Source organism: Rutilus rutilus (genome assembly GCF_951802725.1).
Source record: "Rutilus rutilus genome assembly, chromosome: 17".
In the NCBI taxonomy this organism is placed as follows: Eukaryota; Metazoa; Chordata; class Actinopteri; order Cypriniformes; family Leuciscidae; genus Rutilus; species Rutilus rutilus.
Window position 1 is genome coordinate 33,203,179 of NC_140230.1, and position 21,284 is coordinate 33,224,462.

The following is a 21,284-nucleotide window of genomic DNA, read 5'->3' on the forward strand; positions in this document are numbered from 1 at the left end:
TCTGCTGAAAACACCTAGCTATGGGCGCTTGACAGCGTTTTGGCAGCGTAGCATTGTTTTCAGTTGCTTGTTATGATACGGAATATCCGCGAAAGTGTTACTAGTATCTCATTTCACACATATTTTGTTTCTGTGTTGATTCTATATTAAAATGTCGATACAATGTAACGTATTTTCTCTGGCTCTTGTTTTAAATTATTTTGTTCCGTTACTATGCTTGTTGTTGCCATCTGTTGACGTTGTACAAGCAGAATGTGGCGGTTGGTCGGTGTGGTATTAGCCCCGCCTCTCCTCCACTGTGATTGGACGGTTGGGTAAAAAGCGATTGTCAATCGGTTGACGGCTTTTTACTTGACGGTTGTCAAGTAAAAAGTGACAGTGATGAGCGCTGCGTTTTACCCAAAGTTGAACATTCTTTAACTCTCGGCTACCTGTAAAAAACACAGCGTTTCAGCGTGGAAAAAACACTCAGTGCCTCGTTACGCTCATGGCGTTTTAAAAACGCGCCGCTCCCATTGAAAACAATTGAAAAAATACGCCAGCCGCGTGAAAAAAAACGCTTTGGTGGACACACGGCCTTATGGACTAGGGTCTATGAATATTAAAGCACACAAAAGACTGCTGTTGAAATATGAAATCTGCTTGTTCTGCATGTCTCCGTTTTCATGGTGTTTTCAGCGTCTGCCATCTCACACCATTTCATTTGAGAAAACTATCATCAGATAAACAAAGAAACTCAAAGGTCTTTGGCACTACAGCCCATCTCAAAACTGAGATTGTTAGGTTCTGTTCACATAGAATGTGCTTTTGAATTCCTCTGTGCTGTTTTTCCATTGGTTTTCTATGCAAACATGCACTTCATGGATGTCTCTGTTCCACTCACATCTTTTACAGTATCTTGCACATAAGCACCATGTGTTTAGAAGACTGTGTCAAGTTGAACTGGTTTAAACTCGCCTTGCTTTTGTTAGTTTTTTAGTTTTTTTTTTACTGGTTTAAATGCAAAAACACATTCTGTGTGTGTAAACACTAGTCCATTATTGATTTTTCTTTGCAGTCCTAAACTCATTATTTTCCTTTTTGTTTTGTTTTTTCTCCACAGGTTTCAAGTGCCCCGTCTGCTCCAAGTTTATCTCTTCAGATGAAATGGACCTTCATCTGGTCATGTGCTTGACAAAACCTAGAGTGACGTACAACGGTGAGAATGTTTGTGTTGCTGCCTGCTTCAAGTGAAATGCTTATACAGTGGAAAATATGTTAGAGTCTCTCCTGTAAAGAAAGAAAGGCATTGTGTTTGGATGTATTTCAGGTTCCAGAGGAGAGCGTAATGCTGTAATTATCTCTGGCTGTTGCTTCTCATGTTAAGACCTGGCAGCCACCTCTCACTGTTTTATTGTCCACAATCTATCCGGCATAAACGGAACGATTTGGCTTCACAATAGGGATTGGTGATTTGTTGCAGTGTTGTGCAGTCATGTTTCAAACATCTAATTTTCCAGCGGTTGCAGTTCGTTTCTTGCACAGAAACATGCAGTGACATGCTGTGATGAGGAGCTTTATTCATGCTGAGTTTGTGTTTTATGATGTTTCTTGCAGCTTTAATATATTTAATGTTTGTTTATTAAGGCAACGTGTCTCCTCGCACTAACACACGGACATTAGGCATCTCCCGTCTATCCGACTGTTAACACCTGGTACTAAGTGGTGTAGTTCTGGGCAATTTAGCTCAAATAATACCTAATTATTTCACAGCTTTTTGATAATATTCAAAATTTATATTTGTGCAAATCCTAAAATCCTCTAAAGAGTGATATTATTATTATTATTATTATTATTATTATTATTATAAAAATCAATTTTTGCATTTTGCTCTAAAGGTAATATTATAAATTTCCATAATAATAATAATAATAATATATCACTCTTTTAGATACGTTTAGAGGAAATGCATAATTATACATTTCAGTAATAATGGTGATAATATTTGTGCAATTAATATTTCCTCTAAAAGGACTTAAAAGTGATTATTATTATTATTATTATTATTATTATTAAAATGTATATTTGTGCATTTCCTTTAAAAGCACTCAAGTTATATTTTATTATTATAAAGGTCAAGAAACTAGTTTAATGACATGCTCTTTAGAAAACGTAATGAGCAAATAAAAAAAATTGCAAATACAATTAAAACCCATATTGCTTAATTTTATATCACCAGCAGAATGATTTGATTGAATTTGATTTGATTTATGACCAGATTTCATTGAAATTGGTCTTTTATTTTGCTGCACAGTGTCACTTAATATTGATAAAGCGCAAGTAAAACATCTACACTATTTTGCTCCAAATCAATATATATATATATTTTGTCTCACAGCAAACATGGCATTTTGAGTGGATTGCTCATTGTTATTTTAGTCAAGCCAGTCTGGGTCTTTGAGGGTCTAGTCCTGCCTGTTGCATAAGACTAGTTTTACAAGTTAGTCATCAATTTTTTTTCTTTAACTTGAAGTCAGTTAAATAAAAGAGTAGATTGCTCTTATTTGATACCAAAAATGTTAAAACTGATTAACTTACTGCTAGTTGATATCATACTAAGACACAGTTGCTATGTTTGTGCAACTGGCCCCTGATCTTGTACTATCTGTTGAATGTGAGTCTTGACCTGACGTTAGTAGCGAGTGTAAACAGGGCTTCGTTGGCTTTCTACTGACTCATTTATCATTGTTTTAAAAAGTTTATATAGTTAATATCATATAGAATCTGTTCAGCCATAATCTTCAACCCGAGCATGAATTTATCCCCTTTTTCTGTCTGAATCTTTTAGTCATCTTGTTTTTATAGCCCTTTGTCATGATTTTAGGCATCGTCAGTTTCCATAAACTCAGCGGGACAGATAGAGTCCTCCGTGCAGCTGGGGAATGTGCCAAACCGAGAGATGTTATAGTGAAAAATCTGATCTAAAACAACATGAGATTTCCAGCGGTTAGTGCCGTGGCTGCCAGGTTTGTGTGACGGAGAACAACCATTGAGGGAAATAGTCAAGCCTGATCAACGCCATGATTTGAGAGCTGTATTTACTGAATAACAAAATTATTACAAAATATACATTAATTAAAGTTGATTTATGTGCGAGGCTTTATTAAAAAAATCATTTTCTTGACACCACTTTTTGGTTTATTCCATTACTCACCCTTAGTTTTTGGCTGAGAGTGAAAAATGCCCCCCGGCTCATTCTTCCTCCCATTGACGACAACAGCTAATTTTAGTACATTAACACAACAGCATTGAAGGATGCAAATAAAGCAGCGGTAAAATGAAAATCAATGGGGCTGGGTCTTTCTCTAAAAACCTCTGTGGACAATAACTACATGCTGTTTTATCCTTCCATAATATATCCTTATCCTCAGTTCTTCTATTTGGTGTGTTTTAGTATATTGGTAGGTTGTGTACTGAATATTATGCAGTATAAACTAGTTTTCCAATCCATCCGCAGCACATTTAATCTCCGTAATGTGACGTATTTATGATTGAAATGGAGTATTCAGCACTAAAAATGGCTATGAATAGTTGTGGTGTTTTCAAAGGAAACACTTTTTCTTATAATAAAAAACTTATTGTTAAAGGTTTAGGTATATTACACACACACATACATTAGGGATGTGCACGAATATTCGAATTTTCGAATATTCGATCTGTAATTATTATTCGAAAAATAAAATACTATTCGAATTTTATCGAATTTATGAAGCCGTAAATACTTTGCGGGTCGTAAATGCAGTGAAGCCCTGATAAATCCCAAGCACTAACTCGCAGTTATAATTAAATGCACTGGGTGGCACTGTGGCGCATGTTTAACAAGTTTGTATTTTATCATAATGTCGTCGTCTGCCTCGCGAAGTTTGGAATTACTAGTCGAAAATGAGGTTACTAAATGATTTTACAAAATGGAATTACTTTTGATCAAATTAATTTATTAATCTGGAGTTATAATATCATCACCACAATGAGAAATCACATGAAATCCAAACAGCAGTCGACTGAGGAAAGACAGCTGTCTATCACTGCATCACGACTGCAGGTAAGCGCAGCTGTAGTGCGAGTGATCCGAGATGATAACTTATCTAATAGTAAAATGATATTGAGGTATATTCTTCCTTTAAGTTTTCTTTGAGAGAGAGGTTTAAGAACAGAAAAGGTGCTGTTAGAAACGTAGAACTAGAACACCGTTATCTTTGTTTCTCTGAAACGTCTGTCAGCGCAGCGCGTTTTCTCACTCGAGCATAAATTGCTCGCGGCTTCCCTCCATGTGGATATTATTGTTTTTCTCAACATAAACGTGAAACAATATAAACACGATAATCATATGCTGACTCGAGTGTATGTGTACGTTCTGTACGATAACTGGCGCAATCTGCTACTCTGCTTTATTAGGCGTTTTTTTCCGTTCGCGCTGCTTGAGCATATATCCTTTTGTTCTTATATTTTTTTTGTTTACACATAGGCCTACTGTTTAATGTTTTCAATTAAAAGAAAACTTTAACACATGTTGTAAGCTTGTTGTGTATATTGCCTAATCATAAGCTTCTTCAGAAATGGTGACAAAACGTTAAAAAAAAATTACCTTAAAAAATAACGTATTTTTCGTTAAACGTCATTTAAATAAACGAATATTCGAATATTCGAATTTTATGAGCCCGAATATTCGAATGCAATATTTTTGAAAAATGCCCATCCCTAACATACATACATGCTTGCATACATACAATATAAAAATAAACAATTCATACTTAAGAATTGTGCACTTACTAGGACATTTATTAGGGAAGCGAATATAAACTCCATTATGATTACAGGATATCTTTAAAGTTATGATGAAATCAAAAGTTTACTTTCTTAGCTAGCTCGTGTTATTTTGGTCCTGGTCTCATTAAACAATTTGTCTGTGCATATTATTATAAAGAAAAAAAAAATGTGTCTTTATAATCTTTCATCAAAGTAGAGAAAAAAAATATGCTTTCTGTCCTTCGGTTTTTCTCGTTCAATATTCTGTTTTACTCAGAAACATGTTAGATTATGGAATATAAATGGATAACATTTACCTGGTGAACATGGCAGGTTCTTGAGGCTTTAGAGGGATATGGCAGTGTGTGTGTGTGTGTGTGTGAGTTTGTCTCTCCATCTCTTGCCTCTCGCTGAAGCCCACAGAGCACCAAACACCAGATGCATGCTCTCCCTCCGGGGCCCGTCTCAACACATGGCCTCTGCTGCTAATCTGGGCCAAACACACTCACAGCACCACACGTAGAGCACTTGGCAGTGAACATAATAGGGTAGGTGATGAATAAACCGCTGTAGTGTCTGTATCTTCACTTCAGATCTCAGACGTTTGGAAGGAAGCGCTAGTCAGGAACCAGATGCTTGCCACATTTATTAAACACTCTCAGCAAACAGTTAGTTCATTAAGATTTATTAGTTGAACTCAGGAGATCAAGAGCCATCAGATGAGGGAACATCAAGTGAAAATGCCAAGCAATACCCAAAATCACCAAAAAATTATATAAAGCATCAGAAGAATGGATATTTCATATTAAATTATAATATTTTAAATTAATAATAAATATATTTCACATTTGGAATTTCCTATTGTCCTGTTTAGAAAATCCTATATATATACATTTATTAGAACTGCACGATTCTCGATTTAAACACCCACATGATCTCATTGGCTCTGCCTGTTAAACCTCTGTCAGATTCGATCACGACTGCCGATGCCGTTGTCATATATAGGTGTGAAACAGCTTTACAAACAGCATCGTTATTTCTGTTACAATTCGGATGATCACAGAAGTACTGGGATAAAAGTTTATACTTCAGATATAAACACTGATGTCTTCGGTAGCGACCAAAATAGAGTAAATCATCTTTTGAAAGTAGCTTGACTATTTTTTTTATTTGCATTGCATTGAATTGCATTGTTACACCAGTAGGTGGCGACAAGTGTATTTCTCATTGAATCCTTCATTCAAGAAATTCGTTCAAAAACGCTGATTCTTCGTGTGTGTGTGTGTGTGTTGCAAAATCTTTTAACAAAAATGACCAACCTTATATGAAACCAAACAAATCGTATGCTTGAATGTTTCAGTAAATTTAATATTTTGCTCGTGCATCACCTCTCAGCATCTTACTCTGTGTTGCATTTATACGATGTTTTTGAACGTGCAAACATGTCCGATTCATCTCGCTCTGCAAGAAACTTAGCATTCCCATGATGCACAGCAGCCACACATGCTGGTCCTGTTGCACTGCTCAGCCTGTGTCGGTCCGTGTCCTGCATGAAGGAGAGCGTGTTCAGCCCGTAGCGGATCCCAGCAGTCTGTGCTGCATGCTAAGACTCTGGCCGTGTGACAGGAAATCCCTCAGCCTCGCCAACTTCTTAAGAGTGAGATTGTGAGGGCAGGAAAAAAGGCTCTGAGAAGCTGGGCCGAATCGATAACTGTCCGCTCTGAGTTATCATGAGCATAGCGCTCTGTTCAACTTTAATTAGCTCTTCGGCTGACTGGGCCACTCTGTGACGCATGCGTGCGCGTGTGTGCGGTGTGTGCGGTGTGTTGTGATGATGTCCCCGTATTGTTGTACTTCCTGTGCCACTTAATCAGAACTGACAAACGTATCAGGCCATTTCAAGATACATGAAGGATGAGCATTTCTATCTATCTATCTATCTATCTATCTATCTATCTATCTATCTATCTTTCTTTCTTTTTCTTTCTCTCTTTCTTTCTTTCTTTCTTTCTTTCTGTTTATTTCTTTCTTTCTTTCTCTTTCTTTATTTCTTTCTTTCCCTCTCTCTTTCTTTTTCTTTTCTTTCTTTCCTTCTCTTTCTTTCTTTCTTTCTTTCTTTCCTTCTCTTTCTTTCTTTCTTTCTTTCTTTCCTTCTCTTTCTTTCTTTCTTTCTTTCTTTCTTTCTTTCTTTCTTTCTTTCTTTCTTTCTTTCTTTCTTTCTTTCTTTCTCTCTCTCTTTCTTTCTTTCTTTCTTTCTTTCTTTCTTTCTTTTTCTTTGTTTATTTCTTTCTTTCTCTTTCTTTATTTCTTTCTTTCCCTCTTTCTTTTTCTTTTCTTTCTTTCCTTCTCTTTCTTTCTCTCTCTTTCTCTCTCTCTCTCTCTCTCTCTCTCTTTCTTTCTTTCTTTCTTTCTTTCTCTCTTTCTTTCTTTCTTTCTTTCTTTTTCTTTACTTTCTTTCTCTCTCTCTCTCTTTCTTTCTCTCTCTCTTTCTTTCTCTCTCTTTCTTTCTCTCTCTCTCTCTTTCTTTCTTAATTTATTTCGCACTGCTAGATGCAACCGAGGTTGCCCAAAGTGCGTTACATTAAAATAAAAAAGAATAAAATATTAAACAGATTACCTGTTATAAGCGGTCAATGATAAATGTGCCTTGATCAAGTTCCTGAATACTGATATAGATCTAATAGATAGAGGCAGCTCGCTCTATAATCTCGGTCCCATAACAGCGAAAGCGCGATCACCTTTATGAAGGCGTTTAGTCCTTGGTACGTCAATAAGTATTTGATTTTCTGAACGCAATGGAGTAAACTAACACATAGAATAACATTATAACTTTCAACACACTCAAATGCAGTTTAGTGTGATAGTGTAGACCAAGTGAAACAGCGCTGCATTACCTCACAAGTTTCATTCATCAAATAAACTGACCTGTGTGAGTAGTAATTCTGCACTTGCGGGTAGTTCGGTAGAATTAAATGTCCTTATTCCTTTATAACCGCGGGACTTGCGTGTGGCGCTGATATCTGTCCCTGCTTCATACCACAGACATGTTAAAAACATCAGTGTATTCACTCATCCATAAACATTATTAGATCCTTCGGCATGACGGCAAGTTCCATAATTCGGCTTATGCGTCATCAACCTACGCCTGTGTTATTGTTAGAGGTTAGCGACCCCTAGTGGCGGAAAAAAATACATATTGTAGCTTTAATCATGAACAGCTGGAAAAGTCATGGGGCTTTTGAATATTATTGTGGAAAATAAGGGGCTTCAGAGTCGAAAGGTTTGAGAAACACTGGTTTAGAGGGTTACTTTTAGGGCCGATGCTTTAGGCTGTGTTTACACTGCAATCTTTTGAGATCTTCTGATCTTTTTTTTTTACCATATCCGGTGGTTTTTGTTCCGCCTGATGACATTTACTTTAGATATGACTGGCATCTGATATCTGTGTTTACATTAATCCCCGCCCGAAATGATTCTGGTTGACATGGTTGACCCTCAGGTTTTGAATGGCCGTACTAAAATGATTTTATAATTCACGTTGGCATATATTATAATTATTTGGCAGCATGGATGAGTTAAAAGCTGTCATGGATGTTTGTAGCGCAAAATCTGACTTGAACTTGTTTAGATCTAGAATTTTGAAGTGAAATGAAGTAGATTTGTAAGATTAATTTGAATGAACGTTTCTGTGTTTACATGTGTGCAAAAAAAATCAGATTTAACATTTTTTTTTGTGCCTGCGTAAACGCAGCCTTAGTGTAGTTATTTCTGTTAGTAACTTGCAGTGTAGCTAACTACTTTTTCAAAAGGGTAGCTTGGTTGTTTAACCCTTTAAAGCCTGATATATATATATATATATATATATATATATATATCAGAAATCTATATATTTTTTTATGGAACAGTTTAGACACTATTTTTTTTACAATTTGCACTAGTTTTTTTTTTTTATGTATTATATTTGATACATCAGGATTGTATGGCTCATATTTGATGATATAGTTAGAATATGAAGTGAAAGAAATGCCTACATTTTATTTCGAAAATAAAACTGAGCCAAACTGAGCAAACATATGCAATTTGGTTCAGTTGCTGATATAAATATGGTCAAAAAATAATATTAAATTCTGATAGTTTGTAATGTATCAATGAGATCTTTATGACCGTATAGCGACTACTTGCGTAATGCATGTAAATATCAGTCGTGTAGTAAGATGATATTTAAATGCTTAGTTTATGATCAAACTTCTGTATAGTTTCAAAACATATAATGCAATGCAATACATTGATGATTGAGAGATGAACAAATAAACTAATCAAAGACCTGATGGATTATATTTGATGCTGTCATCTGAACATGATTTTTAGTAAAACTGCTAAAAAAAGATATACAGTACCAGTCAAAAGTTTGGAAACATTACTATTTTTAATGTTTTTGAAAGAAGTCTCTTATGCTCATCAAGCCTGCAGTTAAAAAAAAAAAAAAAAAAACAGTAATATTATGAAATATTATTACAATTTAAAATAATGGTTCTCTTTTTTAATATATTTTAAAATGTAATTTATTTTTGTGATGCAAAGCTGAATTTTCATCAGCAAGTACTCCAGTCTTTGGTGTCTTATGATCCTTCAGAAATCATTCTAATATGATAATTTGATACTCAGTTATTATCAATGATGGAAACAGTTGTGCTGCTTAATATATTTTTTTGGAATACTTTTTTCAGGATTCATTGATGAGTAAAACGTTAACAGCATTTATTCATAAAAACAGCATTTATTCAAAATAAAAACATTTCTAACAATATAAATCGTTACCATCACCTTTTATCAATTTAACGCATCCTTGTTGAATTAAAGTACTAATTTCTTTAAAAAAAAATAGTATTGTTCCCAAACTTTTGAACGGTAGTGTATATTGTTACAAAAGATTTCTATTCTAAATAAATACAGTTCTTTGTAACTTTTTATTCATCAAATAATCCTGAAAAAAGTATCTCAGGTTATAAAAAAAATATTAAGCAGCACAACTGTTTCCAACATTGATCATAAATCAGCATATTAGAATGATTTCTGAAGGATCATAAGACACCAAAGACTGGAGTACTTGCTGATGAAAATTCAGCTTTCCATCACAAAAATAAATTACATTTTAAAGTATATTAAAAAAGAGAACCATTATTTTAAATTGTAATTATTTCATAATATTACTGTTTTTTTTTGTTTGTTTTTTTTAACTGCAGGCTTGATGAGCATAAGAGACTTCTTTCAAAAACATTAAAAATAGTAATGTTTCCAAACTTTTGACTGGTACTATATATATATATATATATGTATAAACTATCAATCATACAACAGAAGGCATGTAATCGATTGTGTACATCAGGTTTTTCAAAGTCAAAATTTGTACAATGTTGATCCTTTAGAGGCCTTAGAATTTTGTGTATCAAATATGATACAGTAGCTTTATAGGGTTAACTTCCTATTGAGCTTGACAAGCTAGTTTCAAAGTCTCTGTCAGCTCTATTTAACACTTTATCATGTGTAAATCTTCTCGGCAGAGTTTACCACAAAATCAGCACAGGAAATGCAGAAAAAGTCTGCAGGTTTAGTTCGTGTCTGTGATGAGGGTATTCCTGTTTTTTTTTTTTTTTTTTTAGCTTGTCTTTGTTTATCTATAGTTACATCTTGTTTACATGACTCTCTAACCATATATGCTAGTGATCATCTTGTTACTCGGTAACCGGATCGTCTAATCTCCTGCATAGTGATCCATCAAGGGCTGTCCAGCTGCAACATGCATTTTAATTACTTTATGGGATCTATAGATTTCACAGTAAGGGTGCCATAATGTCCTCGATCATCCTAATGATACAGATGCGGTGCTCAGTCCCGAGGTGAGACGGGGTGAACCGGCCCCTGAGAGGGTGAATAATTTGCCGATTTTATGTTAAGCCGTAGGGAATAGCGTCACCATGCCAACCACACTGCTAGCGACCTGCGACCTTTAACTCGAACGTCTGCGGCGAGACATGAGCTCAGATCAAATACGGGATGTTTGCTTCCTGATCTCGGGGGAAATAATAACACGCTTCAATCACAGACGCACTAATAACGCCATTATCATGATGTACATGAGGTCGCCACTCATTTGTCCTCATGTGACCGATAGTTTGCTCTTATTTAATCTCTTTCATATAATGATTCCGATAGTTTGCTCTTATTTAATCTCTTTCATATAATGATTTCATATAATGAAAACTTGTCTAGGTCATACCCAAAATCAAAAGAAAAATATGGCTGATTATATATTTCATAAAGGAACTGTTCTTTTTAGGACCCTCATAATATTTTGCCCTGTGACATTATTTTCATAATTAAGGACATTCTCTCATTGCTTTTTGTAATTCCTATTACCTCAAAGGTAATTAAACATAATTTTACTATAATACAGTAAATATATACTATACAGGGATGTTTGCTTTCCTGTTCTTTGGAGAAACAAGAACACACTTTAGTATCAGTTGCACAAAACTAATAACTTATAACTTTACTACCGTAATAAAGTAAAAACACTCAAAATGATGACACAATATATGAGTTCGCCACACATTTGTCCAATAGTTTCTCATTTAATCTCGAATTTGACATTTAGTCTTCTATAATACATTTTTTATATGTTGTAAAACATTTGTAGAATTTACAATTTTCACTCAGAAACTGCTAATAAATTTCACAAATAATTATGAAGACATTTTTTTTTTTTTTTTTTTTTTTTTTTTTTTCAATAAGTATAATTAGGCGCATGATTGTCTTTATGAACGGGTAATTGAATCGTTGATTCAAGTGATTAATTTAAAAACCGATTCATTCAAGTAGTACGAAAAAGTTGCTCTGAGATGCACAAAATTTTTGCTCAGGCTTCGTTTTGAACTATTTTCAATGGCGAAACAGTACAAAAACAGACAATATTGTGTCCAAAATGTAACTCACTCAATATTAACTTCTTGTGTGTTGAACTGTTGTATAAAATCAATATCACATTCGTGATGCGCTGATATTCAGGAAAACTGCACTGCTTACGCACCCTCATAATGCGATTACAATGGGATTTTGGCAATATTGCGATTAAACTTTACCTTGTGTAAACGCAATGCTTCGATCAAACTAATGTGATTTAAGCTCATAATCACAATATCCATATTTGCATTAGACTATGTGGTGTACGCTGATTTTAATTGCAATAAACAGGCGTGTAAACAACGACAAACCCGGCATTGCGATGTTCATCACGGTGCCGAATAATATCCAGTACGTCCATAAAAATGTATTTTGAATTTGATGCGAGTAGATAAAAACAATGGCCGGGAACATACATACTGAATATGCCTATCTGACTGTGGTATAACCATACTTATTAGCGAATAATCAGAATAATGAAAATTGTATGTAAACTGGAGTGAATGAAGAGTTCTGCTCGTGTCATGTAAACATCTGACTGCGATTAAGACCTTACTCTGATTATTAGAAATAATCACATTATTGGTGCACATGTAAACGTAGTCACTCTTGCTTGTGATATTACTTACCTATATGTTATAAATATATATATTTTTAACTCATAAAGGGATATTTTTGGGGCATTCGCATTTTTTGCACAATGTCAGCTTGCATATTGGTAAAATAACAAATACGATATTATCGCATGTGAGATTTAAGTAGAACGACTGAAATGGTATTTTCTTGTAAAGCGTAACTTTGTCATATTTAAAACTTTGGAAAATCCTGAAAAATTTGGTGTAGAAATAATTTTCACTCAGTAATTGCTAGTAAATTTCACAAATAATTGCAAAGAAATGGCAGGTAACGCAATGAATTAGAAAGACTGAAATAGTATTTTCTTGTAAAACCTACTCCCCAAATTCTTTGTTTTATTTAAAACGTTTCCTCTTCAGTGTCAAGGACATGTGCCTTTCTATCTGCGCTCGGTTTTCTGAATTTTGTTGTAGACTGCCTTGAGTTGTCTATTCTGTATCAGGTTTACTGCAATGTGAACGTGCTTTGATTTAGTAGGTCATGAACCCTGTTTGTTCATGTGAGAATCAAGAGTACAGACTCTTGTACAGTTTCCCTGTGTGTTTTCTCTCTGATTGAGTGATCAATCTCATCATGCTCTCCAGCGCTGCAAGTAAAACATTCAGGTTCCTGAACATAGACATTTCTTTCCATACTGCAGCAAATTTCCTCTCAGAAAAGTGTTCAGTTGTTGTAGCTGCAGGTTTGGGAATGGGGTTTATCAGCAGAAGTATTGCCCCAGATGAACAGCAGAGGAGAGAGAGAGAGATAAAGAGGTAATCAATACTCATCTTTCTCGTCGATACAGACCACAAAAAGAATCAAGGAGAAGAAAATCTTCCAAAGCAGACAGCCACAATGCCCTTTTGGATCACTTATTTAAAGGGTTTTAGCTGATAGATGTAATTAGATTTAGAGGTCGGCCAATACTGATGTCTATAAGTTACAGACGACTGATTTCTTATACTGAGGAATTAAACGAGGCACTAAAAGGTACAAAAATGGCCCATTTAAAATGTGTGCAGTGATTGTTTTTTCTTATCTCATGAAAACTTGTCCAGGTCTTACCTAAAATCGGAAAAAATATATATAATGGATCACGCTATATATTTCATAAAGTAACTGTCCAGTTTAGGACCCTTATTTTTTACTTTGTGACATTTATTTTCATGACAATTAAGCACATTTCACTCTTTTGCGTTTCACTTTTTTCATTCTGCAATGCATTTACATGTACATTTATTTATTTAGTGGATACTTTTATCCAAAGTAACTTACAAATGAGGAATATAACAAGCGATTGATAGAAACTATCAGATGTTTAAATTTTTCAGTGCTTTTGTAATTGCTATTATTCTCAAAGGTAATTGAACATTACTTTAGCTGTAATGCACTAAATATGTAATAAAAAAATTTTTTTAATTTAATTGTTGCGGTACAACAAACTATACCGTGGTGTACAAATTATATATTGTTGTTTTGCAACACACTAATGAAAATAAATATATTTTGGGGGCTAAATGTGCTTAATTCTTGAAACTAATGTCTTGATTCTATTTTCTTTAGCATTTTGCATAGTTTTCCTTTTGATTTGGGGGGGTGAATATGACGCGGACATCCCGGCAGTCTCTCTGCGTCTGGTGTTGGTGGATGTGCCCAGTTAGAGAGCGCAGGGTCATGATGAGGGTGTGATGTGGATCGTGACATCATCTGTGCAGTGAGGCCAATCAGAGAGACACGAGAGAGGAACCTTTACAGTGACGTCACCTGCAAGACTTCCCTCTGCGTTTGTGTGTCTTAAAGGGCAAAGTAAAGCCTGTCCAGCGGCAAAACAAGAATTCATTCGTTTTCAGTGGCTTGCTGTGACAAACATTAGCGACTGATGTTTCCAGCAAGTTCAGATAAGTTTAACTTGATGCAAATGCAGAAAGACTTGAAGGAGAAGTTATTGCATATTCGATACGGCTTTGAGCATGTACAAGGTAGATATTGATCGGCTTGTGTACTTGCATTTGCAGCACATGCTGTGTGTGTGTGTGTGTGTGTGTGTGTGTGTGTGTGTGTGTGTGTGTGTGTGTAAACTGTAAGCAGGCGTTCATGTTTACAGTGTCTCTCCCGGCGTTCTCCATGGCTGTTTGTTCCCGTCACTCTCTCAAGGTCATGACTGCTGGTTCTAATCACTGCAGTCGTATGATGGGTCGCACAAGTTCAGTCCACATTCTGCCTGTGTCAGTGTCACTGACACCACAGCTGAGCTCTGCTTACACACACACACACACACACACACACACACACACACACACACACACACACACACTCACACACTCACTCACTCACTCACTCACACTCACAGCATGTTGTCTTCAAGTATCACAGTCAAAAGTTTATCTTAAAAACAGAATCTTATTGGTGTGCAGGACAAATAAAATTGTGCCCATGAATTTCCCTAAGCACAACCTATTTTAAATTTAATTTTAATTTTAATGGATTAGTTGGAGCAGGTTTTTTTTTCTTTTTCTAGTGATATTGTTTTCATGACAATTTAGTATATTTCACTCCAACTTCTCATGATTGTAATGCATACAGATTTTTTTAAAGTGCCCCTATTATGCTTTTTTGAATATTCAGCTGTCTGTGAATGTAGAAGGTCTGCAAAATTTTAAAGATCAAAGTCCACAACAAATAAAGTTATTGTCTCCTAAAAGAACCCGTAAATTCCGAACTGACTAAACGAGCCGTCAGCAATTCCAGTCTCACTTCCTGCTTGAACCTACGTAGGTTTGTTATAAATTTGCATAATGCAAGTCTATGGTCTTCATTGGCTGCCCGCGAACAACATCTACTTTGACCCGCCCTCAAACACTGTAGTTGTAGCTGAGCCCTGGAAGAGTTTGGTTTGTGTTGTTCATGTCAAGAAGAAGCTGTTTTCTGCGCTGCAAAAGCAAATCCACTTTGCAAGCACTTCCATAGGATAAGGACTGACGCTGTCATTATTGTTAGTATCACTGTGTAGTATCAGGTGCTGAGGAAGCCTCTGGAGCTGATATTCAGATATGCTAATGAGCGTTTAGTTTCCGACATGTGCTGTAAGCGGTAGACCAATCACAACAAACTGAGCCATCTGACCAATCAGAGCAGAGTCAACCAATCACAACAGACTGGGCCATCTGACCAATCAGAGCAGAGTAAACCCTAGGAAAGGAGAGGTTTAGAGAGACTGAATTCCTGGGGAAAGGGGCACTTAAAAAAATATTTATTTATTTATTTATTTATTTATTGTGTGTTTGTTATTCCCATAGACTGTAAAAAAAATACCGTAGGTCACCCGTAGGTTTCTGAAGACCATTTTTGAAGCCTAAAGAGGGCGTAGTCGACCGTCGCCATCTTGGCAGCGCGTCACTCCCGAATTTAGTTATTTTTACAGTCAGACAATTAGCTGAGGTAACGTGACGGCTAACAGACAGCAGACAAACGGCTAATGTTGACTAATGACCACAGCAGCGGGAATCCACCTGTCACTCAAAAGTGGACACCCTTAATTATGCAGAAATTTAAAGCTTAATATGATTTAAACGGATGAGTTATAAAAAAAATTCACCCCCCTCACAGTTGTCATGAAGGGCAAAATTAGCTGTATAGACCAAAGCCACTTTTTGCTCCAGGCTGTAAACATGTTTTTTTTCTGCTTTAAAGTTGGGCATTTCAACATGGGGGAGATGCAGATTTGACTCACTTTTGCAGCCAGCCTCAAGCGGCCAGTTGATGAATTGCCGTTTAACTCACTTCCGTGTTGGTTTCAAGAGAGAGATAGGGAGGTTGCCACTTGGTTATTCCTGGTACTCTAAAAAGGTATTCTCTTTTTTTTTTTTACTGTAATATATCACTGGTGATCCCAGATTATTTTAGTTCAAAATATGTTTGAGCTTATATATCTCAATATTAATAACAGTCTGGTTAATTTTGAGTCTTGAACTATAAACTCTCAAGTGTTGGCTTTCTAAATGTATGTGTGTTATGTTTCTATTCAGAATTACTTATGAGCAGTAACCTTTTTATTTTGGGCATTTCATGTATGCAGCACTTGCCAAAATTGGGGGTGACTGGGAAGGGGTTAAAGGCAGTACAACAAATATGTACTATTGCTAAAATACTTTTTTGCATTCTCATTTTCCAATAAGATTTTATCTTTTTCGTTGAAGTAAGTTTTGGAGCTTATTTGTTAATAAACTAATGTCTTAATGATCCCATTTTCTCTTGGATTTTGCATAATTTCTTTTTTGATTTGGGGTGAATACAACCCGGACGCATTCTTGACAGATTTTTAGTGAGCTCCATCCCAACGGGCTCTTATATATTTAAGAGACGGTTGGGAAATATAATTATAAATTATACAAAATATAGATTTTTATGATTTATTTAGATTTTGGTGTGAAATATGACCCAGATTTGTTCTTGACGGGTGAGATTGGCCCAATAAGGCCAGCTCAGCTCTTGGTTTGCCATGTTATCCGTGTGTTCCCAGATCTGGAAAGTTCCCAGTGGGAATTCAACCCTGTGCACTTGAGGTCAGTCGCTCAGAGTCCATGCGCCGCTGTCATCTGCCGTCTCATGTGACCCAGTGTACCGCTCATGCGCCGGCCATAACGGGAAGGTTTATCCAGTATTATGTAACAGTTAATGACTCTGTTTATTTTAGCCAGCGAGTGTCGCAGATGTCACAGTCTCGGCGGTTTAACAGCGTTCCCAGTGACATTCACAGCTCTAATATGCATCTCTGATGGTGTTAATATTACAGGAATACTCTGAAAAATACATAATTCATCTCATTTGAACCCATTTTAAATAGAAAAATTATTTATGAAGTATTTGGTCAAATATATTCTTCAGAAGTTTCTCTTTCAAAACTCAGGGAGATGTAATGCAGTTCTCAGATTTGTTTCATTCAAGTATCAACTTGGGCTGAGATGTTTCTAAAATTCATAATGGGAAATAAAAACAGGCCCAAATGAGTCAATAGTTTTACAGTAAGAGTACAGAACTATAAAATTAATTAATGAAATCAATTTATGAGAAATGTTTGAGGTCATATTATGTAGGCAACATTAATTCGCACGCTTCACCTTTAAGAGTTCAGGACACGCATATAAACGTCACTGTCCTGATAGATGAGAATAGTGTGAGAGCTGCAGCTCCGTATAACATTACGACTCTAATCCGGTCGGTATTTGTGTCGGATCATTTCTGTTTGATTATATGATGTTTATTCCTTGGGAATTCCCACCCACTAATGAACTCTAAGTCATATTAGCATAAGATGATGATGATCATTTCCAGTTAGACTATTAAGATCTCTGTTTGCTGAATGTACAAACTCTCAGATACTCAAGCATTGATATTGACTTTCATTTTCTTTTCTTTCCTCTTAAGTGTTTTTAGGAAGTGCCTGGTTATTAAAATCATGAAGTTTGTGTATATTTTGTTTAGCTTTTACCTTCACAATAAAGGTATTTAAAGCTTCTAGAACTTGTTACTAAAAAGTTATGCTTACTATAGTTAGTGTATATAATGTACTACTTTATGATAGAATTTAATTATTTGTGATCGACAGTTGTTAGATATAATATGACAGTGTTTTCTTGCAACCACAGTTTGCTATGGGAGAATACTATACTGGAATCTTACATAATACTAAGGTTTTAGCAAAAACACATACACAGTCGGTGTGAAGAGAGTCAATTGAGTTTAACTCACTGAAGCACAAATTGTTCAGTTTCCTCTAAAGTTTATTTGCTTTGTTCTGACCAAGAAGTCTAATGCAAGACTGAGATTCTGAGTTTCGTGTTGCATGTCATGATTTGTTGTTGCGTGTGCTCAGTTTTCAGTGTCTAAGGAACATTGATTCTCCATCAATCACTAAAGTGTGGAGCGACATAGAGTGGAAAGCAGCAGTGTCACACACGGACTACCACAGTTCACATTCATCTGATCGATTACCGAACACTTAATCAGCACGTCTAGGAACACGCGTCAGTCTTGTACTTATGATTCATGTCAGATGCAGAGGGAAATCTACGCAGGAGACTGAAGAACCGATTTTAAAATGGATGCAGCATCTTAAAACGGTCATGGTTTGCATGTAAACTAGATTTGACATTTGCTAAAAATTAGCTGCTGATGTTGTTGGGTTGCTGCGGGGTGTTATGTGGTCGTTAGGGTGCTGTGAGTTGTTGTCTGGGTATTATGTGGTTCTTAAGGTGTTGTGGGTGGTTGCCGGGGTGTTATGTGGTTGTTAGGGTGCTGTGGGTGGTTGTCTGGGTATTATGTGGTTCTTAAAGGGATACTCCACTTTTTTTGGAAATAGGCTCATTTTATAACTGCCCCAGAGTTAAACAGTTGAGTTTTACCGTTTTCGAATCCATTCAGCCGATCTCCGGGTCTGGCAGTACCACTTTTAGCATAGCTTAGCATAGATCATTGAATCGGACAGGACCATTAGCATCTCTCTCCAAAAAATGACCAAAGAATTTCGATATTTTTTCTATTTAAAACTTGACTCTTCTGTAGTTACATCGTGTACTAAGACTGACGGAAAATGTAAAGTTGCGATTTTCTAGGCTGATATGGCTAGGAACTATACTCTCATTCCTGCGTAATAATCAAGAAACTTTGCTGCCGTACCATGAGTGCAGCAGGCGTAATGATATGACGCAGCGCCTGAAAATAGGTCTAATAGGTTAGATAAACTTAGTCCCGGTCACGTTGGAAGTTACCGAGCTGGGGACTATTTTCAGGCGCTGCGTCATATCATTACGCCTGCTATGCTACGCCTGCTATGATCCTAAGCTATGCTAAAAGTGGTACTGCCAGACCCGGAGTTAGGCTGAATGGATTCGAAAACGGTAAGACTCAACTGTTTAACTCTGGGGGAGTTGTAAAATGAGCCTATTTCCAAAAAAAGTGGAGTATCCCTTTAAGGTGTTGTGGGTGGTTGCCAGGGTTTTATGTGGTCGTTAGGGTGTTGTGAGTGGTTGCCAGGGTTTTATGTGGTCGTTAGGGGGTTGTGAGTGGTTTCCGGGGTTTTATGTGGTCGTTAGGGTGCTGTGAGTGGTTGCTGGGGTGTTATGTGGTCACTAGGGTGCTGTGAGTGGTTGCCGGGGTGTTATGTGGTCGTTAGGGTGTTGTGAGTGGTTGTCAGGGTTTTATGTGGTCGTTAGGGGGTTGTGAGTGGTTGCCGGGGTGTTATGTGGTCGTTAGGGTGCTGTGGGTGGTTACAAGGGTGTTATGTGGTTGTTAGGGTGCTGTGGGTTGTTGTCGGGGTATTATGTGTTATTTCTGGTGCTGTGGGTGGTTGCCAGGGTTTTATGTAGTTTTACGCCAAGGCCGATATATCGGCCGATATTTGGCATTTTTGAAATATCGGCATCGGCCGATTAGTTTTTCTGATTGGCCGATGTGTTGGAAGCGGGACTTTTATTTTGACGGCGCTCCGTACTTTTATTTTGACGGGCGGCACTGAGAACACCAGCGCCAGAAGAGAACGGCAACGGCAGCTCCTCAGATCAAACAGCGCTCACTCACATTCTCCGTCTTCATTCATTTACGATCTCTGTCAGTCATATCTAATACTTTGTTAGACAGAACTGGTAAACAAAGAAAGTAAATGGTAACTTATGCGAAGTAAGTAAAGTAAAGCGTTTGCTTTTATATTATTTGTAACAGAAAAGGCAAACAATCAGGCTAAAATACTTTCTCATTTGCCGTCAACATTCAGCAAATGCGCATCTACGTCATTTAAACAAATCTCTGAATATCTAATAAACATTTAATTTCACAAATTCCAGCTGTGATATCTTGTGAAGTGTGCATTGCTGTCTGCGAGTGACGGTCGGTCCGTGCGAAGTGAGTGAATGCGAACAGAAGATCAGCTTCACAGGAGACGCGAGCGAAAAACTTTAAATCCTTCATTTTAAAATATGCTGATATATAACCAGTTGCCCACTGTGTCCTATTCATAACGTTTTCACTGTGCTGTATGTAAAATTAGCGTTTCCCTAAAAATATGATTACCAGCACGAAATTACCAGATTACCGAGTGCCCTGTTACAGTGTTTACCTTCTTTTTATTCACATATTCATATATTTCTAAACAATTACTTTGTGAAAATACTGTAATAGGATTGCAAATGTAAGAAGTTTCCATCTAAAGTATAAAAGCATGTTTATTTTAAAAATTTGTTTTATAATTTATTATTAAAATAAGAACTTATTGATTAAAATAAATATATATATAAAAATATCGGCTTTATATCGGCCATCGGCCACCCTGCTCTCTAAGATATTGGCATCGGCCATCAAAAAACCAATATCGGTCGACCACTAGTTTTATGTGGTCGTTAGGGTGCTGTAAGTGGTTGCCGGGGTGTTATGTGGTCGTTAGGGTGCTGTGAGTGATTGCAAGGGTGTTTCACTTAATTTATTCTGAACCTAAAAGTACCACAACCTGAACATAGCTCAAACTTTAGCACTATTCCCTCAGGTTATGCAAATCTAGTTTAGATTCATACAAAGTACAGTCACATGTCTCATGAATATTCAGCTGTGTGAAATGAGGGCCTTCAGGCTGTAAAGTGTTGTGTTAATATGTAAATCCTCATATGGTCCCGTGTGAAGGGCCACAGGTGTGTGTTCACCTCAGTCTGCCAACAAACACTGACCGCTGTCATCTGGGTTTATCGAACTCAAAACATTAGCTCTTATTTTTGCTTCAGTTTTCAGCCTCAAATCAAACTTGATCTTATTTTACTTCATTATGTTCCACGTCTTATTGTGAATAATTCATCAATGCATGTAACTAAAAAGTTTGTCTTGATTAATCTATTATCACAAACTCATTTGATAGACACTTTTCACCATCCAATTAATTA

At 36.4% G+C, this 21,284-nt stretch overlaps 1 protein-coding gene across 1 annotated transcript in view; it reads left to right on the forward strand.

Annotated features, from left to right (window-relative positions):
• Window positions 1-21,284, forward strand: part of znrf2b (zinc and ring finger 2b) — a 58,252-nt gene that overhangs the window by 32,354 nt on the left and 4,614 nt on the right. Inside the window, exon 2 of the mRNA XM_084385791.1 lies at window positions 1,103-1,198. Within this exon, the coding sequence (XP_084241917.1) occupies window positions 1,103-1,198 (96 nt within the window). The remainder of the gene's footprint in view (window positions 1-1,102; window positions 1,199-21,284) is intronic.